At 32.6% G+C, this 22688-nt stretch overlaps 1 protein-coding gene across 3 annotated transcripts in view; it reads left to right on the top strand.

The window, feature by feature from the left end:
* The window catches only part of LOC127729724 (WD repeat, SAM and U-box domain-containing protein 1-like), a 31216-nt gene that overhangs the window by 3917 nt on the left and 4611 nt on the right, over nucleotides 1–22688 (top strand). For 2 of the 3 annotated variants that reach the window (XM_052237595.1, XM_052237596.1), the window contains exons 3-10: nucleotides 5893–6095; nucleotides 10754–10855; nucleotides 11164–11257; nucleotides 12234–12267; nucleotides 12959–13106; nucleotides 15771–15965; nucleotides 18214–18306; nucleotides 22262–22333. In XM_052237595.1, coding sequence (XP_052093555.1) covers nucleotides 5893–6095; nucleotides 10754–10855; nucleotides 11164–11257; nucleotides 12234–12267; nucleotides 12959–13106; nucleotides 15771–15965; nucleotides 18214–18306; nucleotides 22262–22333 — 941 coding nt within the window. The remainder of the gene's footprint in view (nucleotides 1–5892; nucleotides 6096–10753; nucleotides 10856–11163; nucleotides 11258–12233; nucleotides 12268–12958; nucleotides 13107–15770; nucleotides 15966–18213; nucleotides 18307–22261; nucleotides 22334–22688) is intronic. The other variant, XM_052237597.1, reaches the window with a different exon arrangement.

Here is a 22688-nt window from a genome sequence, read left to right as displayed (position 1 = left end):
GTAGTCAAAGAACTTAGAATTGGTTATATGATTTGAATTTATATTCAATTTTTTGCTTTTTGTGCAATACACTATGCTGTTGCAAATTGACCTACCCCCCCCCCCTTTCAAAAAAAAAAAAAAATTTGAAGGATTTTCTTTTTGATTTCTGAAATCATGAGGAGAAAAATTGTCCCCCCCACCCCCCACCACAAATTCTTTCCCTCAGTCATGGTCATGATAATTTCAATTCAAATTTCCAATGGAGTTTGCAACCATAATAACCCATTTAAATACATTGTACATCATAAAAGTCTTAAAATAGAAAATGACATACATAATCATAGCTAAAATTAATTTACCTTAATCAGCATTTTTTAAATTATTAAAATAGTAACTTCTGAAAATGAATTGACAGCTAATCACCTCAAGACAATACAAAAATTCTTTATACATAATTTAAAAGCAGTGTAAGGGAGGTAATTCAAAGTTGTGTTTGAATTACCTCCCTTACACTGTAATTTGTACTTAAGTAATTGTCCATTACCCAGGACACCCTTGTTTTTTCTCACTTTTTTGCCCCTAATTCCTAAACGGTTTGAGCCATAACGCCCCAAAGCCAATCCTTACCATCCCTTTGTGGTGTGGAAACTTGTGGTATAATTTCAGAGAGATCCATACACTGTTCCACAAGTTAGAAAAATGCTTATTTGGGCCTCTTTTTGGCCCCTCATTCCTAAACTGTTGGGACCATAACCCCCAAAATCAACCCAACCTTCCTTTTGTGGTTATAAACCTTATGTTTAAATTTCATAGATTTCTGTTTACATGTACTAATGCTAAAGTTATTGTCCGGAAACCAAATGTCTTCGGACAACGACAACGTGATACCAATATACTACTGCAAATTTTTTTGCGGTCGTATAAAAACTCATCAAAGATACCAGGCTTATAATTTTATAAGCCAGACAGTGTGAAAATAACTTGATTTTGAATTTGAAGGGTTTTTTACCTGCATTTTACCATTTATTCTTTCACGTTGTCATTTGGAACCCTTAGCTGTGTTTCTTAACGGTTATTGCTATTTATTTTGTTTTTAAATTTCAGACACTGTTCAAAACCTTTTTAAAGATTAAAGTAATTAAGGGACATATCAAAATGATCTTCAGTAGACCGAAGTATTTTCCATACAGAGTTATCTCCATAAAAATCAAAACCTTATTATGGGTTAAACACAAAAAAAATTACAGGTAGATAAAAATTGATAGGTGGGAAATGTTCCTTCTGGGATAAACTCAGAAACAGTTAGAGTTAGATAAAAAGTAAATGGTAGATAATATTTTGGAGATCATGTCGCAACTATGATATGTTTTAACTGAAAAAGCTATGACCAATATATCTAAGGGATAGAATCCACATCAAAGGGTCACCGTTGTGAGTGGTCATTACCCATTTTAACCGGATTTTCGAAGTAAAACTTGGTTGTTGATTTGGGGATGTACGGCGGGTGGGCGGCCGGCTGCCACCGTTCATTTACATGAAAACCCTTTGAAGAATTTTTTTCAAATTTAAATATATTGTTTCCTGTGACTAAATGAAGGTCAAGTTCAATTTTCACGATTTTAGTTTTTCTCGTTGTTCAGTTATAGCCCTTTCCAAAGAATTCAATTTTTGATGAATTAATCCATTTCTGTACAAAGGGAAATAACTCATTTTTTAAAAGATTTTTAAAAGACATTATAATTTATATTAATGATAAATGACATTTTGCATTTTTTTTTTCTTTTCTTTGGTAAATTGTTTGAAGAATTTTGTGGTAGGTTTGTTTCTTATTCTGTATAAACTAATTTTCTAAATGCTATATATATATATATATTTTTTTATGAAGTGATCTCCTTTAATTAGATAATAATCTATTTTTATATTTCATTACATTTAAAGTTGTTGACATTGACCATAGATCTATAAGTTGCAGATCTGAATTAGTTTGTCACAAATGAAAGAAAAATATTTGGAACTATTAATTATATTTGAATATAATTTGAAAATAGATATACATTGTGTTACATCATATCTAATTTTAGAGAACTATTAATCATATCTAATGTAAGTGTACTATGTTAAACCATATTTCTGTTCAAAGGGAAATAACTCAAACTTATTCCATGAACACATGATAACATCAAAATTTCTTTATAACTATTTTTTTTTAAGTCATGTGTGTTATGAAGGTAGATGTCGCAGTTGTTATGTGGTATTTTATTTTTGTTGTGTGTGTTAATGTTCAATTTTTACATGATCCTGTTTGGGGTTCAGATTTGCAAATATCATTTTCATTATTAATTAGATAATAATCTATTTTAGATATTCAATCACAATCCAAATTCAGAGCTGTTTTAAGCTTAAATGTTGTGTCCATACTTGCTCAACTGTTCAGGTTTCGACCTCTGCAGGAAAATCCGGTTTGCTGTCACTCGACAGCCTCTTGTTTTGGTCAATTTTAAATTTTTAGATTTACTAAGATCAGACATTTTCAACAAGTTTTTTGGTCAGAAATTGCATTTTTTGGTTAGCAGCTACATTTTGTACTAAATCCTGATTGCAATGATTCCTCCAAGGAAAAAAGCTGCTACTCAGTATTGTATGATAATCCATAAAGGCCTCCAAGTTACTGTTTCAATGCCAATGAAGATATCAGGCTATTTTGGAATGATTGAATGGTGTACATGTCTGACTGGCAGGGTTCATTTGACCTTGGCCTAATTTTCATGGTTCATTGGTCAATGTTAAGATATCCTGGTTCTGTCTGTTTCTTAGTTACAAAAAGCAATAGGTTGACTATATTTGGAGTATGGAATGATAGTAAGGTAGACATGTCTGTCTAGCATGTATCATCTGACCTTGACCTTGTTTTCATGGTTCTGTGGTCCATGTTAAGTTTTCATGGTTGGTCTGTTTCTTGGATACTATAAGCAATAGTCATCTTTATCATATATCAGTTTTTGGGGAAAGACGGCTTCAAGCCGTCAATTCCCTATTTGGTTGGCCAGACTTCCAAGCTTCTCACGTCAATCATTTTGTTTTTATAGTTGGGAAAAACACCTCAAAATTGCATACTGAATTGATGAGAAGGAGATACACATATGAACAGATTGACTTTAAACACTTTTTTTACACATTTCCCTTCTGTTTCTCGTGAAATTATCGTATCTTGAGCTCTCCCTTTCACTTTTTACGTTTCTTTTACAATCCGGAAAATCAGTATTTACTATTACGAAATATTCTAAATATATCCAACCTAGTGACGTCATGGTTGGAATTCACACTACGTATAAGAAGGGATATCCTTTACTCATTATTAAAATCATTCACAGAAATCGTGTACGATTTTAAAATCGGTATTTGTTTATTTAAACATAATTATGTTTGCTGTAGATGATTCCAACATCAATGCTTTAATTTGTAGGTCAACTTTCGTGGTAAACAATGGGGATACATGAGATTTGGGAGAGAAATGACACTTTTCATTCTTTCTGTAACTGTATTGAGAATCTTCCTCCAATTCAGGAGCACCTCAATTGATGAGTAATTATCCACCAAAATAAAAGTTAATGTATCTGAACACTTAAAATGTGACATTTATTAAATGTATTATATGATAAGTAGTCTTCCATTTAAACAAAATTTTGTGTACCAGCATAATGTAAAAAAAATTATAAAATTTTCAAATGTTGCTTTTTGTAGTTTAAACATATTTATTCATGAAATTTGCATATATCAAAATGTAGGATCTTGAAACAAGCTGCACACAGCTTATATCAATCTGATTGATTTTTGTAAGTACAAAAAATGTACATGTATCCCTGTGATGAGAGTTGTAACTGGGAACTTTATCAATGGAAATTTAAAACTGAATAGACTTTTCAGTCCTCACTTTCTTGAAAAGGTGGAATCATTTAAAAATCTTAGAGCACTGTCACAAGAAATGGAGAATGACCCTAGCCTGCAGTTCAGTGGTACACAAAAAAAACTTAAAATATTGTAGAAGTTATTAAATGATAGAATTCAATTGAATATTAGATAATTAACTTTCAACTTTAATCAAATGTTTTGATTTAGAAGGTGCCAATCTCTTCCATTGGTCCAAATTGACTCCATGATGCATGCTTGACTAAGGAAATGAAATTACATTAAACAACAATTATTTTCAATATTGTCAACTTTTCTACATGTTCTGGCTGTTCTTTTGCTCATTCTTTGTATGAAGACTATCAAAAGATACCCCCAAAAAAATAGAAACAATGGCCGTCTTTTCCCTCAGAGCTCTTAAGCTCTTTGATTTTTCACTTGTGTTTAATTTTCACTTTGTTCGCGGCAGGTAAAGAAACGCGAAAATTTGACCCCCTCTAAATTCAAAGATTATTCGCTGTTTATGCATTATTAAACCCCACGCAAATTTTTTGCGAGGGTATAATGTTTTTGACATGTCCGTCCTGTCCGTCCGTCTGTCTGTCCATCCGTCAGTTCTGTTTCTTGTCATCGCAACTCCTCTCAAACCACACAACAGAATTTCATGAAACCTTTTCAGATAATAACGATATACTAAGTAGTTGTGCATATCGACAGGAAATTACGATTCATTTTTTTCTTTCTGGGAGTTACGCCCCTTTGAACTTATTTGCTTCTATGTACTACTGCAACAGTTTGTCATCGCAACTCCTCTGAAACCACACCACAGAATTTCATGAAACTTTGTAGATAATAAGGACATACTATGTTGATGTGCATATCGACAGGAAATTACGATTCAATTTTTTTTCTAGGAGTTACGCTCCTTTGAACTTATTTGCTTCAATGTACTACTGCAACAGTGTGTCATTGCAACTCCTCTGAAACCACACCACAGAATTTCATGAAACTTTGTAGATAATAAGGACATACTATGTAGATGTGCATATCGACAGGAAATTACCATTCAATTTTTTCTAGGAGTTGCGCCCCTTTGAACTTATTTGCTTTAATATACTACTGGAACAGCTTGTCATCGCAACTCCTCTGAAACCACACAACAGAATTTCATGAAACTGTGTAGATAATAAGGACATACTATGTAGGTGTGCATATTGACAGGAAATTATGATTCAATTTTTTTTTCTTACACTTATTATATTTCTCCAATGACAATGTGGGGACGTGGGGTATGTGAGCGCGCTCACTAAGGTTCTTTAATTTTGATAATTATTGAGTATACACGGAAATTGATATGTAAACTCTTTTCACCTTAAAAGTGATATAACATTATTTATAGAATCAGTTGATCGACATATCACCAGAATGTGCATATCTAATTAGGACCTCTGTTTTCATAAAAATTAAATTGGATTATCTTTATACATGTCATTACTTTTGACAACACAACAATATGTTAATTAGTGACAATCTATTGATTGTTGTCATGACGTGATCTCTGAATTTTGAGTATTTCAGTTTGTAGTGTTTGTATAATCGATTATCTGTCAGTCAATTAACTTAATGTTGTTTACATTTTTAACAATGCAATACTGTGTTTTTTTCATGTGTATTTTCCCATTTTGTGAAAAAATTGTACACAGTGAAAATTTAACCTGCCCATTTTGTCATCAAATCGTGAAAAAAAGGCAATGTGAAAACCCTCGATATACGGTATTTGGTGTATAAAATTATTGTAAGGTGTACGTTTATGTGATTTTTTTTTAGCAAAACCTTTATCTCTAAGACTTTTAACATAAAATCAATCACGGTTAATAAAGCAGGGGAAACATTTCAGCATGTGCACCCTTGTTTTGTTTGAGAGCCTTAAAAAACACCAATAATAGCCTTCAATCTTGTATGAACCTGTTCCTCTTATTGAATTTTGAGATTTATTTTAACTAGAACCTTTGCTGGACATGAAGCGTCAGTTGTAGGATGTGATTTTTCACCAGACAGTAACTTCATAGTATCGGGCAGCTGCAATGGTGACCTCCAGGTCTGGGATGCTAAATTTGGTCATGGGAAATGTCTGAAGTATATAGATGAAGGTCATGACCTTGGAGTCAGCTGCTGCCAATTTTCTCCTACTTATGGATCTGCAAAATGTAAGCATAGAAACATCAAATATTATATAAGTCACATGATACCAAGCGTCAATTGGAAGTTTGAGTTATATCCTTAAATAACTATTTTTACTAGTATCGCCTTGTGTTTCAAAGATCGTCATCTCTAAACCTACTATTATTTAAAAAGAGACTTAGTATGAATGATCTTAATTGTGCATTATATTTTTATTTGTGAAATATATGTTCCTCTATTAACCCACATACATGAAGCCACCATGACTGTAAAAATAGAACATTTTTAGTCTTAGATACATGTACATGATTTTCTTATTAGTTAATTAGTTTTCTATGAACTAGCTTTCAGTCACTGCGAGAACTCTCAGATCTGTACTCTGTGTCTTTAGTGTTTTTGCTATTTATTTTTGAGTTTTTTATCAATCTGATGAGTTAAGCCCTTTTCAACTGATTTTTGGAAAGTTTGCTATAGCTTGCTATAGCAATATACTTTCCTAAGGCATCGCCTCAAACCGGAAGTTGGACAGACTATCGCAAGTGTTCTACTCCTAGATAATGTAGTACTAGTGTTTGAATACTAATTCTGGGAAGATGTTTTTGAAATTTTGAGTTACTTCTATTTTGATTAGCTTACAGCTTGAATTTAAATGTACTGAATGTTCATCGATAATTCAAATGAATTAAACTTCATTTTGAAAATGGCTATCACAAACACTACTAAGCGGATCTGTGCTGCACGGAAATTAAAATCAATACACATCTACACGAGACAGCAGTTTCTACGTTATTCTTTTATCTGTATTCCCCAGACATGCGTGAGATCCATATATGTGTACCTCCCGACGGGAGTACAATAATCCCGGTTTCAGGGGTTTCCTCCCGTCGTCCAGTTGAAGAGAAAATGAATACTGTGTTTTAAAATATTTCATGAATGAACATTTTTCGACGCTATTTTTACTACGATTATTACAAATGTTTATTATAGACGTGAAAGCCTGAGTGTATCGAAAGTAACCTGGTATCTCATCTTGGCCCATAACAGACTCGGACTATAACAAACTCGGCCTATTACAAAATCAGACTATAACAAAATTCGTATATACTATTTGTTATTAAAAATAAGTCTCCCAAACAAAGTTTGGAGACTTAATGTTTTTGCTCATTTCTTATTATTTTTCTTCTTGGGGTCTATTAATGGGTATTTTGAGTGGCCTACAGAAGGGAGGGATTTACTAAAGAACCCTATATGGGATTTTATTTTTTTTAATTTTCAAATGAATATAACTTGAGAACAGTAAGTGATAGACACACACGGTCTTCAGTAATGATCACAGGACAATAAAACAAATCAAATAAAATATAGGTTGAGTCGCTGGGGTCACCCCACCCCACCCCCTTTCAATTTGAGAATGGGCTTTTATCTTGTAAACAGTTAAGATCCCCACACCTAAACCATATATATTCATGTATTGGATAATAAAACAAATCAAATGAAATATAGCGGGAGTCCCTCTGGGTCATCCCCACCCCCTCCTGTTTGAGAACTTTTAAACGGTCGAGATCCCCACCTTGAAACCATATATATTCTTGTATGGGACAATAAAACAAATCAAATTAAATATAGGGGGAGTCCCTGGGGGTCACCCCACCCCATCCTGTTTGAGAACTTGTAAACAGTTGATATCCCCACCCCTTAACCATAATATTCTTGTATTGGACAATAAAACAAATCAAATGAAATATAGGGGAAATTAACGGATGTCACCCCCACCCCCCCTTCTTATTGAAAACTTGTAAACGGTCGAGATCCCCACCCCAAAACCATATATATTCTTGTACGGGACAATAAAACAAATCAAATGAAATATAAGGGGAGTCCCTGGGGATCCCCCCCACCCCATCCTGTTTGAGAACTTGTAAACGGTCGAGATCCCCACCCCAAAACCATATATATTCTTGTACAGGACAATAAAACAATTTAAATGAAATATAGGGGGAGTCCCTGGGGGTCACACCCACCCCATCCTGTTTGAGAACTTGTAAACGGTCGAGATCACCACCCCAATACCATATATATTCTTGTACAGGACAATAAAACAAATCAAAGGAAATAAAGAGTCCCCTGAAAATCAACCCCTCCCCCTTTTTGAGAACTTGTAAACGGTCAAAATCCCCACCCCTAAACTATATATATTCCTGTCCATGATTACAAGAAGATTTGAATGACATACAGGGTTAATCCCTAGCCGTCACTTATGCATATCACTTTACTAGACCAAACGAATTTGTACTGGACTCTGCCCAATGTCAGGCGACCAAGGGAATGACTAATTATGGGAGTTTTGTTTGGGAGACTTCGTAACAGCATCCTGTTACAATTATTTCTTGTATTACATAAAAAATTTTAAAAGTCAGAAAAAAATGTTAACCACACAATCTACTTATCGTAGTCCGAGTTTGTTATTGAAACAAGAAAACTAACTGCTTAATTAGTTTTAACACAATTTACTACAAACAAATATGAAGGACCTTAATCAATAAAAAATACTTAATCACAAGCCCTTTACATGGGATGGGTACAGAAAGAAATTAACAGAGCCTCTGTATATTTGATTTTTTTTAAATCTACAGTTTAAGGTTGCAATAGAAATTATCAAAATTTTACATGACAAACATATGAAAAAAGTGATTTTTTATAATTGCTGACGAGACAATGGTTTAGGGAAAAACACCAAAGCTGTGATTGAAGTAATACACATCTACAACCTATTTGAAGTAATACACATCTACAACCTATTTGAAATAATACACATCTACAACCTATTTGAAGTAATACACATCTACAACCTATTTGAAATAATACACATCTACAACCTATTTGAAATAATACACATCTACAACCTCTTTGAAATAATACACATCTACAACCTATTTGAAATAATACACATCTACAACCTATTTGAAGTAATACACATCTACAACCTATTTGAAGTATTACACATCTACAACCTATTTGAAATAATACACATCTACAACCTCTTTGAAATAATACACATCTACCGTTGCAAACTTTCCACAGGTGCTATCCAGCACTTTGATTATAGTTTGTTCTTATGTTGTACTGTTCCACCACTGTCTTAGGTTAGGGGAGTGTTGGGTTCTAGCAAACATGTTTAACCCTGCCACATTCTGTATGTGTCTTTCCCAAGTCATGTAATTCAGTGGTTGTTGTTTTAGGTTGCTGTATATCATATTTGTTGTTTGTACATAAATCAGGCTGTTAGTTTTTTCATTTGAATTGTTTTAAATATGTCATTTCAGTGCCTTTTAAAGCTTGCTAGGCTGTATGGTGACCTATAGTTGTTAACTTCTACGTCATTTGGTCTTTGGTGGAGAGTTGGCTTATTGGCAATCATACCACATCCTCTTATTTCTGTATAGGGTTAAAATGTATCACATATGTTGAAAACTGTAGTATATGGGGAAAATCTGACTGTGATAAAGATGCTTAAGAAGTCCAGATCTGCTGTTTACTTTATCCATGTAAATTATTACAGGGTCATTGGTGATTTTTCTGAATTCTTAGTATTTCTGTTAAGTATTTTTATGCCCCCGCTGTAGCGGAGGGGGCATTAAGTTTTACCCTTGTCCGTCTGAATGTCCATCCGTACGTCACGAAATTGGTTTCCATTCTCTAACTTTAGTTTGCCTCAACCAAATGTTATGAAACTTATACACAATGCTTATTACCACAAAACACAGATCAAGTTTGAATTTTGGTGGCATCACTTTTACTGTTCTAGAGTTATGCCCCTTTACAAATGGAAAAATTGCTGAATTTTTCATTTCTATTCTCTAACTTAAGTTTACCTCAACCAAATGTTATGAAACTTATACACAATGCTTATTACCACAAAACACAGATCAAGTTTGAATTTTGGTGGCTTTACTTTTACTGTTCTAGAGTTATGCCCCTTTACAAATGGAAAAATTGCTGAATTTTTTGTTTCTGTTTTCTAACTTAAGTTTGCCTCAAGCAAATGCTATGAAAATTATACACAATGCTTATTACCACAAAACTCTGATCAAGTACAAATTTGGGTAGCTTCACTTTTACCATTCTTGAGCTATGTCCCATTTGTAGCAGGGGCATCATCTGTGTCCCATGGACACATTCCCCTTTTATTTTAATATTATCTTCAGGACGTTAAAGAAATAACAAGGAAATTAGGATCTCCTGGATATTTTTTTTGAGGAAGAAGGGATGGTGATTGGTATCTAATTGTTTATCTTGATTTTTACATAAATAAATATTGAGATCCTGTCACTTAAGAAAAAAACATTATTGAGCTTGTATATCCATTTTATTGTGCTCAAAATGAAAACGTGAAAATAACTATTACTAATTTTTTTCCAAAGTGATCTACTAGGACTACTTGGAACCTCTAGTTATTTTTAAGATTCATAAATACATGTTTGTTTTTAACAGAGTATTAATCCAGCACTTGAATTCATTGATATTTGTTCATGAAAGGACTTCTGGGTAAAAAATCATCCTTTTGAGTTTTGTACAAGTGAAGACATTAAAAATTGGCAGAATTGATATTAAGCTCATTATTACCGGTATATTGAAACTTTGCATCACATTTATATGAAAAAACAATTCTGTCCTTTTATTTCAGCAGTTTCATCAGACAATGGAACAGTTACATTTATGTTTGCCAGTGGAGGGCAAGATGATCTGATCAAAATTTGGAATTTCCAGGCTGTTTTGGGTTCTGCAGGTAAGATTATATTCAAGGCCTCATTTCTGTTTGCCAACATCTTCATGTATGATCACACTTTTGACATGTTTAATGTCGATCACAATAACAAAATCTCAAATCTCAAAATCTAGCATACCCAGAGAGTTCATTCAATTTACAAAAATCTCGGCATATTCCATTCTCATATACCATAATTTTACAAGATGTTCAGGAAACTGGTCTACCTAACTTTTGAACACTAGATTTAGTAGTATGAGTTTTATATACAGATTTATTTATATATTATACAGAATTTTATATTTACTTGCACATGTTTTTTATTCCAGCTGTTTCAGTTGACCTCAGATTGACCTTAAAAGGTCATTCAGGACCAGTAACTTGTTGCTCTTATTCACACGATGGAAGTCTTTTAGCATCAGGGTAATTTTAGTGTTGTAGAGACAGACTTAAGTGTTACCTTTCCGATGTCATTGTCAAAGCTAAATATGTTTTTACTAAATAGTTCCATTCTAGAATATATACTTTTGATAAATCAGTTATATATAGTAGTATACAGTTGCATTAGCATTGATGAATTATAATTCCGCACTATTTTCCAAAAATGGTAAGAAGTTGTTTAAAAAAGATGTTTTTCTATTTTATTTATCCATATTTTCAAATGGTCAGTATAGAATCATTCTCCATTGTTTTAGAAACATTCTGAGCAACCCTTTCTATTTAAGTCTTTGATCCAATTTCACATGAAGAAGTACTGGTAATGTCATCTGGGCCCTGTAGTGAAAAAATAATTTATTGGCTTTGATTTCAATTAATGCATTCGAAGAGTTGTATATTTAAAAATATATTAAAATGTCATATTTTTGGCTACATGAGGGAATAAGGCTCCTTTGAGCCTATCTTTTTCCCTCACAGGCAAGAAGTATTTCTGTGTTGACAGTTTTATTTATATGTTATTCACAACAGTTTTATATGTTTTATAAATGCTTAACAGAATATACAGTACTTTATTTATACTACAAAAAGGCTTTTTGCACATCTAATTTTTTTTTAAACCAGTTTGTCTCAAACACTTATCTACTGTACAGGTGATAGGCTAAGGTGATCTGTACAGGTAAATATTACCAATCTAGGCCACATAACCACTAAGACCACTTATAAGGTTTTGGTCATTAATGCTTAAGGTCTGAATTTATAAAATTATATTGCAAATAGGTATTTGGAAAATTGTATAAATAACTATAATGCAGAAATCAGTTTTCTCTTGGAAGTCATAGCAAAATAAAAGAATATGAAAAGGGACATTGCTTAGATGGTGTAACATATATACAACATAATATAGGTTGTTTAAAAAAAACTTATAGAATTATAATAAATTGCATCAATCTGTTAATTGCAGCTCAATAGACAAGACTGTGAGACTATGGGATGCTGTAAGTAAAACTTGATACATAGGTACCTAATCAATGTTAATAATGTAATAGTCAAATGCTAAAAATCTGCAGCCGGTTGTACGAACGTGTCATTAGTCTAATGAATCATTAAGTCTTCATTAACCTAATGCATCATAAAGGCTTAATGAAGACTTAATGACCCATTAGGCTAATGCCACGATCATACAACCGGCTGCTGGCAATCAGCTGCCCATATCTTATCTAAAAAATGAAAACAACATGATAACAATTTAATGCATCCGAAGCGCTTTTCTAGATTTGCCATCAGAAACACTCAAAGACGAATTGTTCAAGTAGTTATGTTTGTATGCAACTTAAAGAAAAAAGAGGTGAAAGATACCAAAGGGACATTCAAACTCATTAAAAAACTTACAATGCCATGGCAAAAGAAGGAAAACATTTAAAAGACAAACAACAGTATATAAAATACAACATAAAAAACCAAAGACTGAATAAACACAAACCCCACCAAAAACTGGGGGGCTCACAGGAACAAGATCTTGCTCTACACGTGGCACCTGTCATTAAGAAAAGTCAAAATTTGCTCTTTATAGTGTGTTTTCCAATCCTAACTTGTTTGCCAGTAAATTGTATTGATAAGAATTTTAGAATTTGAATACATCATATGCCATCAAATGTTCCTTTATAATAGTATTTATTTTCTTTGCAGATACATGGGAACTCATTACATGTAATAGAAGGACATGTTAGATATGTGACAAGTTGTTCTTTTTCCTATGATGGACTGTATCTGGCATCAGGTTCGAATGACAGAACAGCTGTAATATGGAAAATTACCAATGAAGATGAATTATTCAGTAGGTGTTATGAGTGGTAAAGGATTATCATTAAGTAGAGTTTTTCGTCCTATAATTTGACATAATAGGTTACAAACACCTTATTTTGACCTCATTGATATATATTTAGTTTTTATGATGCCTGTGAAATGTTCTGTGAGCTCAAAGAAATTCATAATATCCCTCAGTCACAATTTAGTAAAACAGGGGAGACAATTCAGTATGACTATTCTTGTTTATCAACAACAAGTCATAAATCTTTAATTTTGACATTTCAAAAGTTTAGTACAAAAGTTTGCTGAAAAAATAGTAGCTCCCACTTACTTTCCACAAATTCTATAAAGTATATGAAAATAGATTTTATCAATATCTCATCAAAAGGCAATTGATATTTTATAGTGTGTCTTTCTATGTTGTGATGTTACACTATTGTTTCAAGTAGGGTGAAGGCTGGCGCCTATTAAAACGTTTAAACCTGCTGCATTTGTTTGCACCTGTCCTAAGTCAGGAACCTGATGTTAGTAGTTCAGTAGTTGTCGTTTGTTGATGTGGTTCATAAGTGTTTCTCGTTTCTTGTTTTTGTCTCAACTTGACGGAGTCAAAAAGCGAGACATAGGTATGCTGTTTCCGGCTTCGGCGGCGTCATCAACAATGTATTAGTTTGTGATTAGGTTTAGTTTATGGTGAACCACTAGAGGTAGGTCAATGATATTTGGTATGCAGTTGTATTAGCATTTGCCCAGCCCCCTCAGTCATGGTCTATTGACTTTTAAACTTTGCTTAGTTTACATGTATTAGTTTGTGATTAGGTCAGTTTATGGGGAACCACTAGTGGTAGGTCAATGATATTTGGTATGCAGTTGTATAAGCATTGGCATATCTCATTTCCATGGAGATTATTTGGCCCCTCCCCCTCAGTTATGGTCTATTGACTTTTAAACTTTTGCTTCGTTTACATGTATTATGGATGGAGAGTTGTCTCACTGGCACTCATACCACATCTTCTTATATCTATTAGTTTGTGATTAGGTCAGTTTAAGATGAACTACTAATGTTAAGTCAATTATATTTGGTATGCAAATGTATTGGCATTTGCAAATTTCATTTCCATGGAGATTATATAACCCCACACCCTCATTATGGTTCATTGACTTTGAAACTTTTACATAGTTTACAAGTTAATGTTTGTGTTTGTTTAAAGGGAACGACTTATGAGATTTCAGTTGTATTTGGTATACAGTTGTATTAGTATTGGCACATCTCATTTCATTTTTTGGGCCCTTAATAGCTTGCTGTTAGGTGTGAGCCAAGGCTCTGTGTTGAAGGCCGTACTTTGACCTATAATGGTTTACTTTTACAAATTGTGACTTGGATGGAGAGTTGTCTCATTGGCACTCATACCACATCTTCTTATATCTATTAACTTAATGTTAATTAAATGAAGTTTGAAAGCACAGCTACTTATTCTAATTTCAAGCAATTTTATGAGCTTACTCCTTTGTGAAGTTTAAATAAAAAAAGTTTTTCTTTTTCTTTTTTTCATAAAAAATATGATGCAGTCTGGTAAATCCACCCACATAAGGCTTTGATCGTATGTATTTCTGCTTAATTATATACAAATTGTATCAAATTTAATATAAATCGATTCACTGACAAATCAACTTTGAGTAGTTTATCTCATTTCCCCAAAATATCTGAAATAAATTTTAAAATCAACAAAACAAGTGGGTCATCCGTGTTTTTATCGGAAATGTGTTTGTCCAGTAAATCCGCCCATGCGCAGTAAATATGTATGGAGGGCCAGTTTATCACAAATTTATGAAAGGAAAAGGTGATCTATTTATTAATAGACCACTTATAAAGGGATTCCAGATAATCCAGAAAAAATTTCAGAAAGTCAGAAATGAGTTTTGTAAGCAATAATATGATAATGTTAGCTTTAGGAACTGTATTATATATGTCACTAGATATTTTCGTACTAAAGGATTTTTCTTTAAAATTTGACATGCAGTGATGATAAGTACAGTTCCTATGAATAAAATAGCAGACGAAATATTCACAGAAGTGACAATTACGGAAGAAATGGGAGTGGGCGTGTTTACCGGACGGTTGGAATTACCGGACACTACTGTATGTCTGATGATTCTCTCTGCTGACCAATATGGCAGCCATGGCTAAAAATAGAACATAGGAGATAAAATGCAAATAAATCGTGTAATATTTTAAAACCCGTTATAGATATAGAAAACCTGATACACCAGAAATGTTAGAATGTCAAAATCTACCTACTGTCCATTTTGACCAAAACTGTGAGGAGTTACTGCTCTTAAATGATGATTTTTACCAATTTTTTTGTGTTTCTGTTAATTGGGTATTTTAATTTGTAGTACTCATATTCATTTGTAATCTGTCAGTCAAGCAAATGTATGTTGTTTACACCTTTAACAATACAATAAGGTGATTTTTTCACATGTATTTTCCCATTCATTGAAATTTATACACAGTGAACATTTTACCTTCCCATTTTGTCATCAAATCGTGAACATAAACAGTATACAGTATTTTATAACTTTAGTTATTCAGATATAAATTTACCTTTTATGTTTTCTATAATTTTGGTTCAAAAAGATAAATATGAAACTGAACATGCAAAATGCAAGGATTTTCACACTTATCTTTTATCAGAAAATATAGAAAGAAATCAGTCACAATGTGATACTGAGGAGGTCAAACCAGTTAATAAATGGTCAGTGGAGGAAGTATGTAAATGGTTGGAAGAGATTGGACTAGAGCAATATAAATCTTCATTTGAACAGAATGCTATTGATGGTACAGAGTTAGAAGTTATAACAGATAGTATGTTACAACAGATTGGTATAGGTATGTAACATAGAAATTATAACAGAAAGTATGTTACAACAGATTGGTATAAGTATGTAACTTGTTACTTTATATATGTAGTATGTTACAACAGATTGGTATATGTATGTAACTTGTTACTTTATATATGTAGTATGTTACAACAGATTGGTATATGTATGTAACATGTTAGATTCTATGTTACAGCAGATTGGTATATAGGTATGTAACTTGTTACTTTCGATAGTATGTGATAACAGATTTTGGTATAGGTATGTAACATGTTAGATCATGTGTTACAACAGATTGGTAACATACATATATTTTTGGGGTAAAAATTGCATTCAGGCAATAAAAACCCTCATGTGGTTCGAGATTTTTTCACTATTAATATACACAAAACATAGTGCATTGATCACAAAATTTATTACAGCCTACCTATGAAAATGTCATGAAATTTATCATTGAAATATATACTCAGATACTCAAGTTACAAAATTATGTATATGTTTATAACCATATTTGTCAACAAAAATACATAAATTGTGCATGGTGTTAATATCTGTTTCAAAAATATCAATGTTGTCATGTTAAAGCAATATTTAAAATTTGAGTTATCTTTCTTTATATATATAATTGTTGTTTAACAACTACAATATAGTTTTGCCTTCCAATGCTTAATGCATTGCAATGTTTAATTTTTAGTTTCCACTGCAAAATGAATGCAATCTGTGCTTCAGTGCTAACAAGTGCTTTGATTAATTTTTCCCAATAAAAATACTTAGCTAACAAATTTCCATAAAAATGAATTAAATGCTAGTGTGATCACTCTTTTCTAATTTTCCCTTGAAACTACTGTAAATTCAAAAATTTTGGGAAAATAATCATTTCTATGAAAATGCAACAGGCAAAGTGTCACATTTAAAAAACTCGCATTAATTTAAACTCACCATTTAAATTTGATATTTACATGCAGAATCCCTGAAATTGCATTAATTAGTCAAATTGTTTTGTGCCCACGTGCACTGATGAACAATCTCAAATATGACAGACCCTTATAATTACTTACTTATAAACGAATTTGTAAATTTTCAGCTAAAATCCTGATCTTACATCTTATATGCAATACTATACACTGAGTTACCTATAATCAGGAGTAAATTTTACCTGGAAAATTTTGACTGTTCAGATTGATGCTGTCATACTGAGTGCTATGGAAATAATTTATTAAAGACTTCAAATCAAATTTGAAGCAGGAAAGCCTTACGCTATTAAGCTACATATGATAAAAACATCCAGGAGAAATTTATTTCATTCAAATTACTTGCCTGTGTAATTACAATTATTATATACCCATTAAAGGACTGGTACCCTTATCTGTCCATTCAGCATAATTGGCTAAGTACTTTCCCTAGAAAACATTGAAAATGTGTGATTTCCCATAGGATTTCAACAAGAGCTATGTGCCTCCACTGCTGCCATGTTTGTCACCTGACCAACATTAAATGAGGATCTTCTGTAAAGGGTCTTCCAATCAACGATCAAGTTCAAATTTCAAGTTCAATTGATGTTAGTAAAGTATTTTTGTAAATTGGCCAATTAGAATCAAAATTTCCTCTGACAACCATGTTTTTCAGCTGATGGAAACAAAAGGATGAATTTTTTTATAAAGACCTTTCATATCTTATTCTTGAAAAGTTTGGTTCAAATTTTCATGGTTGTTTCAGAGCACGTGTGGTCTCTATTTAAAAATTTTGGTACAGATGTCCGGCTGGAGTTTAAACCCCCTTCCCCCACCCCCATTCATATATTTAATTATGTGAAAATTCTCTACCCATTCATATATATTTCATAGGAAAATTGCACCCCATTGATATATTTGATATTCCAAAAAAGTGACCCATACCAGTGGCACATCTGTGTACACTTTTATATAGGAAGAGACCCCCCTGTGTCAGAGGAGCTGGTGAATATGAAACTTTTTCTAACAAACAAATGACTAACAGAAGATTACAAGTGAAAATGTATTTGGAGAATGGCATGTGATCATCAATCATAGACAAGTGTCCTTACCAATATTACCATATATTAAGCACTAAATTATCTAGAATTTAGCTAGACAGGAGAGTCTACCAAAGTACTGCTTTCAATACCAAATTAACACCAAATCTCAATTCTTTTTCAGTTATAGGACTTTTTATAGCTTCAATCAATTTATTAAATGATTATGATATATTTGTGTGATACGATCTGTATGTTTCTCTTTCAGATGCAATGGGGCATAGAAATAAAATTTTACGGGCCAGGAAAATTTTGCAACAAGGTGGATCAGTGAAATTGGTAAAAGATGCTAATCTGTTGGGTAAGTGGAATAGTAAACTTTTGAGTATGTCCTTGAATGGTATTATATATATTGTTCATGGAATTTTTCCAAGTTGTATAAGTTTATGAGTTGTATCCTGAAATTTTTTCAGTTTCATAGTGTTTCCATTGCCCATTCTCCTAAAAATCAAATGGTTACTCCATGAGACTTGGTTAAATGCTTACACAAGCAACAACAAAATAATAAACATTTTCACAGCAGAATCTGTTATGTAATGGGTTACTTACAGCAAAATGCCTTGAGTGTGTAGGTAAAGGTAATATCTTTGGTTAGCTTGCTTGCTAGCTGAACTGTGAAATCATTAATAGGTAAGGTATACTACCCTCCTTTCGGAGTAGTGTAGTCCTACAGACAGATAGATTGGTTATCTGTCGGACTAGTCTACTATTAAAGGAGGGTATTATACCTAACTTAATAATGACTTCACGGTTCAATTGTCAGTTTGATAGGAAGTACTTGTGATAGGTAAATGATATTTTCTATAAAGTTGCATTACTATTACTATCGGAACATCTCATTTTGACAACTATTTTGAGGCCCTACCCCCTAGGTCATGGTCCAGTGACTTTGAATTAATAAGCAATTTTCAGTGTTATATTTTCTGCTTAAGTTAGATTGATAAGAACTTCTAACAATAGCCAACTATATTTTCTATAATGTTACATTATTGCCTGTACAACTCAGTTTGTCGACCATTTCGAGGCCCTCCCCACTAGATCATGGTCCAGCGACTTTGAATTATTAAGCAATGTTGCTGTCCATCAGACTGTCTTTTTCTGAATTTTATGCCAACAGGGGAGACATATCTCTGTGTCAACAGTTTATTAAGCATAGAAACAACTTTTGGAAAAGCAAGGGAATGTTGGTTTTGGATATTGGAAGTGTACTGATTGAAATTTAATCTTAGATAAATGATATTTTTATTAGTTATTATTGGCTTTGAACTAGCTTTCAGTAACTGTGAGTACTCTCAGGTCTTTTGTGTTATGTTATTTTTTTTGTGCTTTATATGTATCTGAGGAGTTTCAACTGATTTTTATACGACCGCAAAAAAATTTTGTGGTCGTATATTGGTATGACGTTGGCGTCGTCGTCGTCGTCCGAATACATATTGGTTTTCGCACTCTAACTTTAGTTTAAGTGAATGGATCTTTTTGAAATTTGACCATAAGGTTAAATACCACAAAAGGAAGGTTGGGAGAGATTTTGGGGGTTATGGTACCAACAGTTAAGGAATTAGGGGCCAAAAAGGGGCCAAAAATGAGCATTTTCTAGTTTCCAGACAATAACTGTGGAACGGTGTATGGATCTCTCTGAAATTATACTACAAGTTTCCATACCACAAAGGGATGGTTAGGATTTGTTTTGGGGGGTTATGGCTCAAACCGATTAGGAATTAGGGGCAAAAAAGGGGGAAAAACAAGGTTGTCCTGGTTAATGGACAAATACTTTAGTACAAAACATAATTTAAAGCAGTGTAAGGGAGATAAATCAAATACATCATTGAAATTATCTCCCTTACACTGCTTTTAAATTATGTATAAAGTAATGGTTAATGAACAATAAAGATAATCTAAAACAGTGTAAGGGAGGTAATCCAAATACAACATTTGGTTACTTCCCTTACACTGCTTTTAAATTATGTTTAAAGAAATGCATATTTATAAAGGAAGACCAGTAAAAATATCTGCAAATGTTTTCATCTTTTTTTTTTTACAAAAAAATCCATATGAAAGATTTGACACTATATTTTTATTAATTCTATTATAAAATAGATTAAGTTAGCACTATGGTAAATTTAAATGGGTAATTATGGTTGCCAACTCCATTGGAAATTTGAATTGAGATTATGACCATATCTTGAGGGAAAGAATTTTTTGGGGGGAAAAAGGGGGGGGGGGATAAAAAGAAATTGTGGGGGGCCAATTTTTTCTCATTTCAGATTTCAGAAATTAAAAAGAATTATTCTTCAAATATTTTTTTTTTTTTCAAATTTCAAATATTGAAAAATTTCAAGAAGTAATCTTTAATTGCACAGTATGGCGCATTAGATTTGTAAAATCTTTGATCACATTTATTTATTTGTTATGCCGAATCTAACAGTGTATTTAGATTTTTAATTTTGGGTCCAGTTTTCAAATTGGTCTACATTAATGTCCAAAGGGTCCAAAATTAAACTTTGTTTGATTTTAGCAAAAATTGAATATATGACGTTCTTTGATATGCTGAATCTAAACATGTATTTAGATTTTTGATTTTTGGCCCAGTTTTCAAGTTGGTCCAAATTGGGGTCCAAAATTAAACTTTGTTTGATTTCAACAAAAATTGAATATATGGGGTTCTTTGATATGCTGAATCTAACCATGTATTTAGATTTTTTATTTGTGGACCCCGTTATCTAATTGGTTCATATTGAGGTCAAAAGGGTCCAAAATTAAACTTTGTTTGATTTCATCTAAAATTGAATTATTGGGGTTCTTTGATATTCCAAATCTAACCGTGTATTTAGGTTTTTAATTTTGGGTCCTGTTTTTTAAATTGGTCTACATTGAGGTCCAAAGGGTCCAAAATTAAACTTAGTTTGATTTTAACAAAAATTGAATTCTTGGGGTTCTTTGATATGCTGAATCTAAACATGTGTTTAGATTTTTGATTATGGGCCCAGTTTTCAAGTTGGTCCAAGTTGGGGTCCAAAATTAAACTTTTTTTGATTTCAACAAAAATTGAATATATGGGGTTCTTTGATATGCTGAATCTAACCATGAATTTAGATTTTTTATTTGTGGGCCCCGCTATCAAATTGGTTCATATTGAGGTCAAAAGGGTCCAAAATTAAACTTTGTTTGATTTCATCAAAAATTGAATTATTGGGGTTCTTTGATATTCCAAATCTAACCGTGTATTTAGATTTTTAATTTTAAGTCCCGTTTTTCAAATTGGTCTACATTAAGGTCCAAAGGGTCCAAAATTAAACTTAGTTTGATTTTAGCAAAAATTGAATTCTTGGGGTTCTTTGATATGCTGAATCTAAACATGTGTTTAGATTTTTGATTATGGGCCCAGTTTTCAAGTTTGTCCAAGTTGGGGTCCAAAATTAAACTTTGTTTGATTTTAACAAAAATTGAATATATGGGGTTCTTTGATATGCTGAATCTAACCATGTATTTTGATTTTGGACATTGGACCATAATAGGTAAATTAAAAAAATTCAAGTTCTTAGACCACATTCTTTCTGTGTCAGAAACCTATGCTGTGTCAAATATTTAATAACAATCCAAATTCAGAGCTGTATCAAGCTTGAATGTTGTGTCCATACTTGCCCCAACTGTTCAGGGTTCGACCTCTGCGGTCGTATCAAGCTGCGCCCCAGCGAAGCATTTTATTATAGTTTTGTTCTTATGATGCCCCAGGTTAGGGGGAGGGTTTGGCATCAGCAAACATGTTTAAACCTGCCATATTCTGTATGTGCCTGTCCCAAGTCACGAGCCTGTAATTCAGTGGTTGTCATTTGTTGCTGTATATCATATTTGTTTTTCGTTTATTGTTTTGTACATATATCAGGCTGTTAGTTTTCTTGTTTGAATTGTTTTACATTTGTCACTTCAGGGCCTTTTATAGCTTACTATATGGTATGGGTTTTGCTCATTGTTGGAGGCTGTACGATGACCTATAGTTCTTAACTTCTAGGTCATTTGGTCCCTGTTGGAGAGTTGTCTCATTGGCAATCATAATTAATCTTCTTATTTTTATATAGGAGAGGACAGAATTTGATTTTGTCGAGTTTTTTAAAATTATTTGTTAAAATCTGAAAATTCTTCTTATTTTTATATATTTTCCCACAAATAAGTTGCTAATACTGTAATATAAAACATTCTGTAGTTCAGAGTTGCATGTTTCCAACAGATGCCCTATTTATGATATTTGTATTTGATAGATGTTGGTGTACCTGATGAGTTTTTGTGTCCCATTACTAGGGAGGTTATGAAAGACCCTGTTATAGCTGAAGGTATGTAACTAGCTTTGTTATTTCTGAGTGAGGTTAGTATTATCAGTGCAACTACAACTAAACCACTGCATATATATTGGTTAAAATGCTATTGTTCACCTTTCATTTTAAAATTCTTCAAGATTCTTATGGATTATATGGTAACAAAATAAATCATTTCATGTTTATTATACATGTTTCCCCTTTCCCATAAGGAAGAAATTTGTCACATTCCTGAATTTGCATTGAATCTCCAACATAAAACAAACGGGCCAAAATTTCCTTTATTAATCTCCAGCATAATCTCCAATTACCAAATGTTAATACATTTTAGGTATTTAGCTGTAATTGTTAATTTTCATATAGAATGTTATGA

Source organism: Mytilus californianus, unplaced genomic scaffold (assembly GCF_021869535.1).
Source record: "Mytilus californianus isolate M0D057914Y unplaced genomic scaffold, xbMytCali1.0.p SCAF_2, whole genome shotgun sequence".
In the NCBI taxonomy this organism is placed as follows: Eukaryota; Metazoa; Mollusca; class Bivalvia; order Mytilida; family Mytilidae; genus Mytilus; species Mytilus californianus.
Note: the sequence above shows the minus strand (reverse complement) of the source record. Positions and strands in the feature narration are given on the sequence as shown.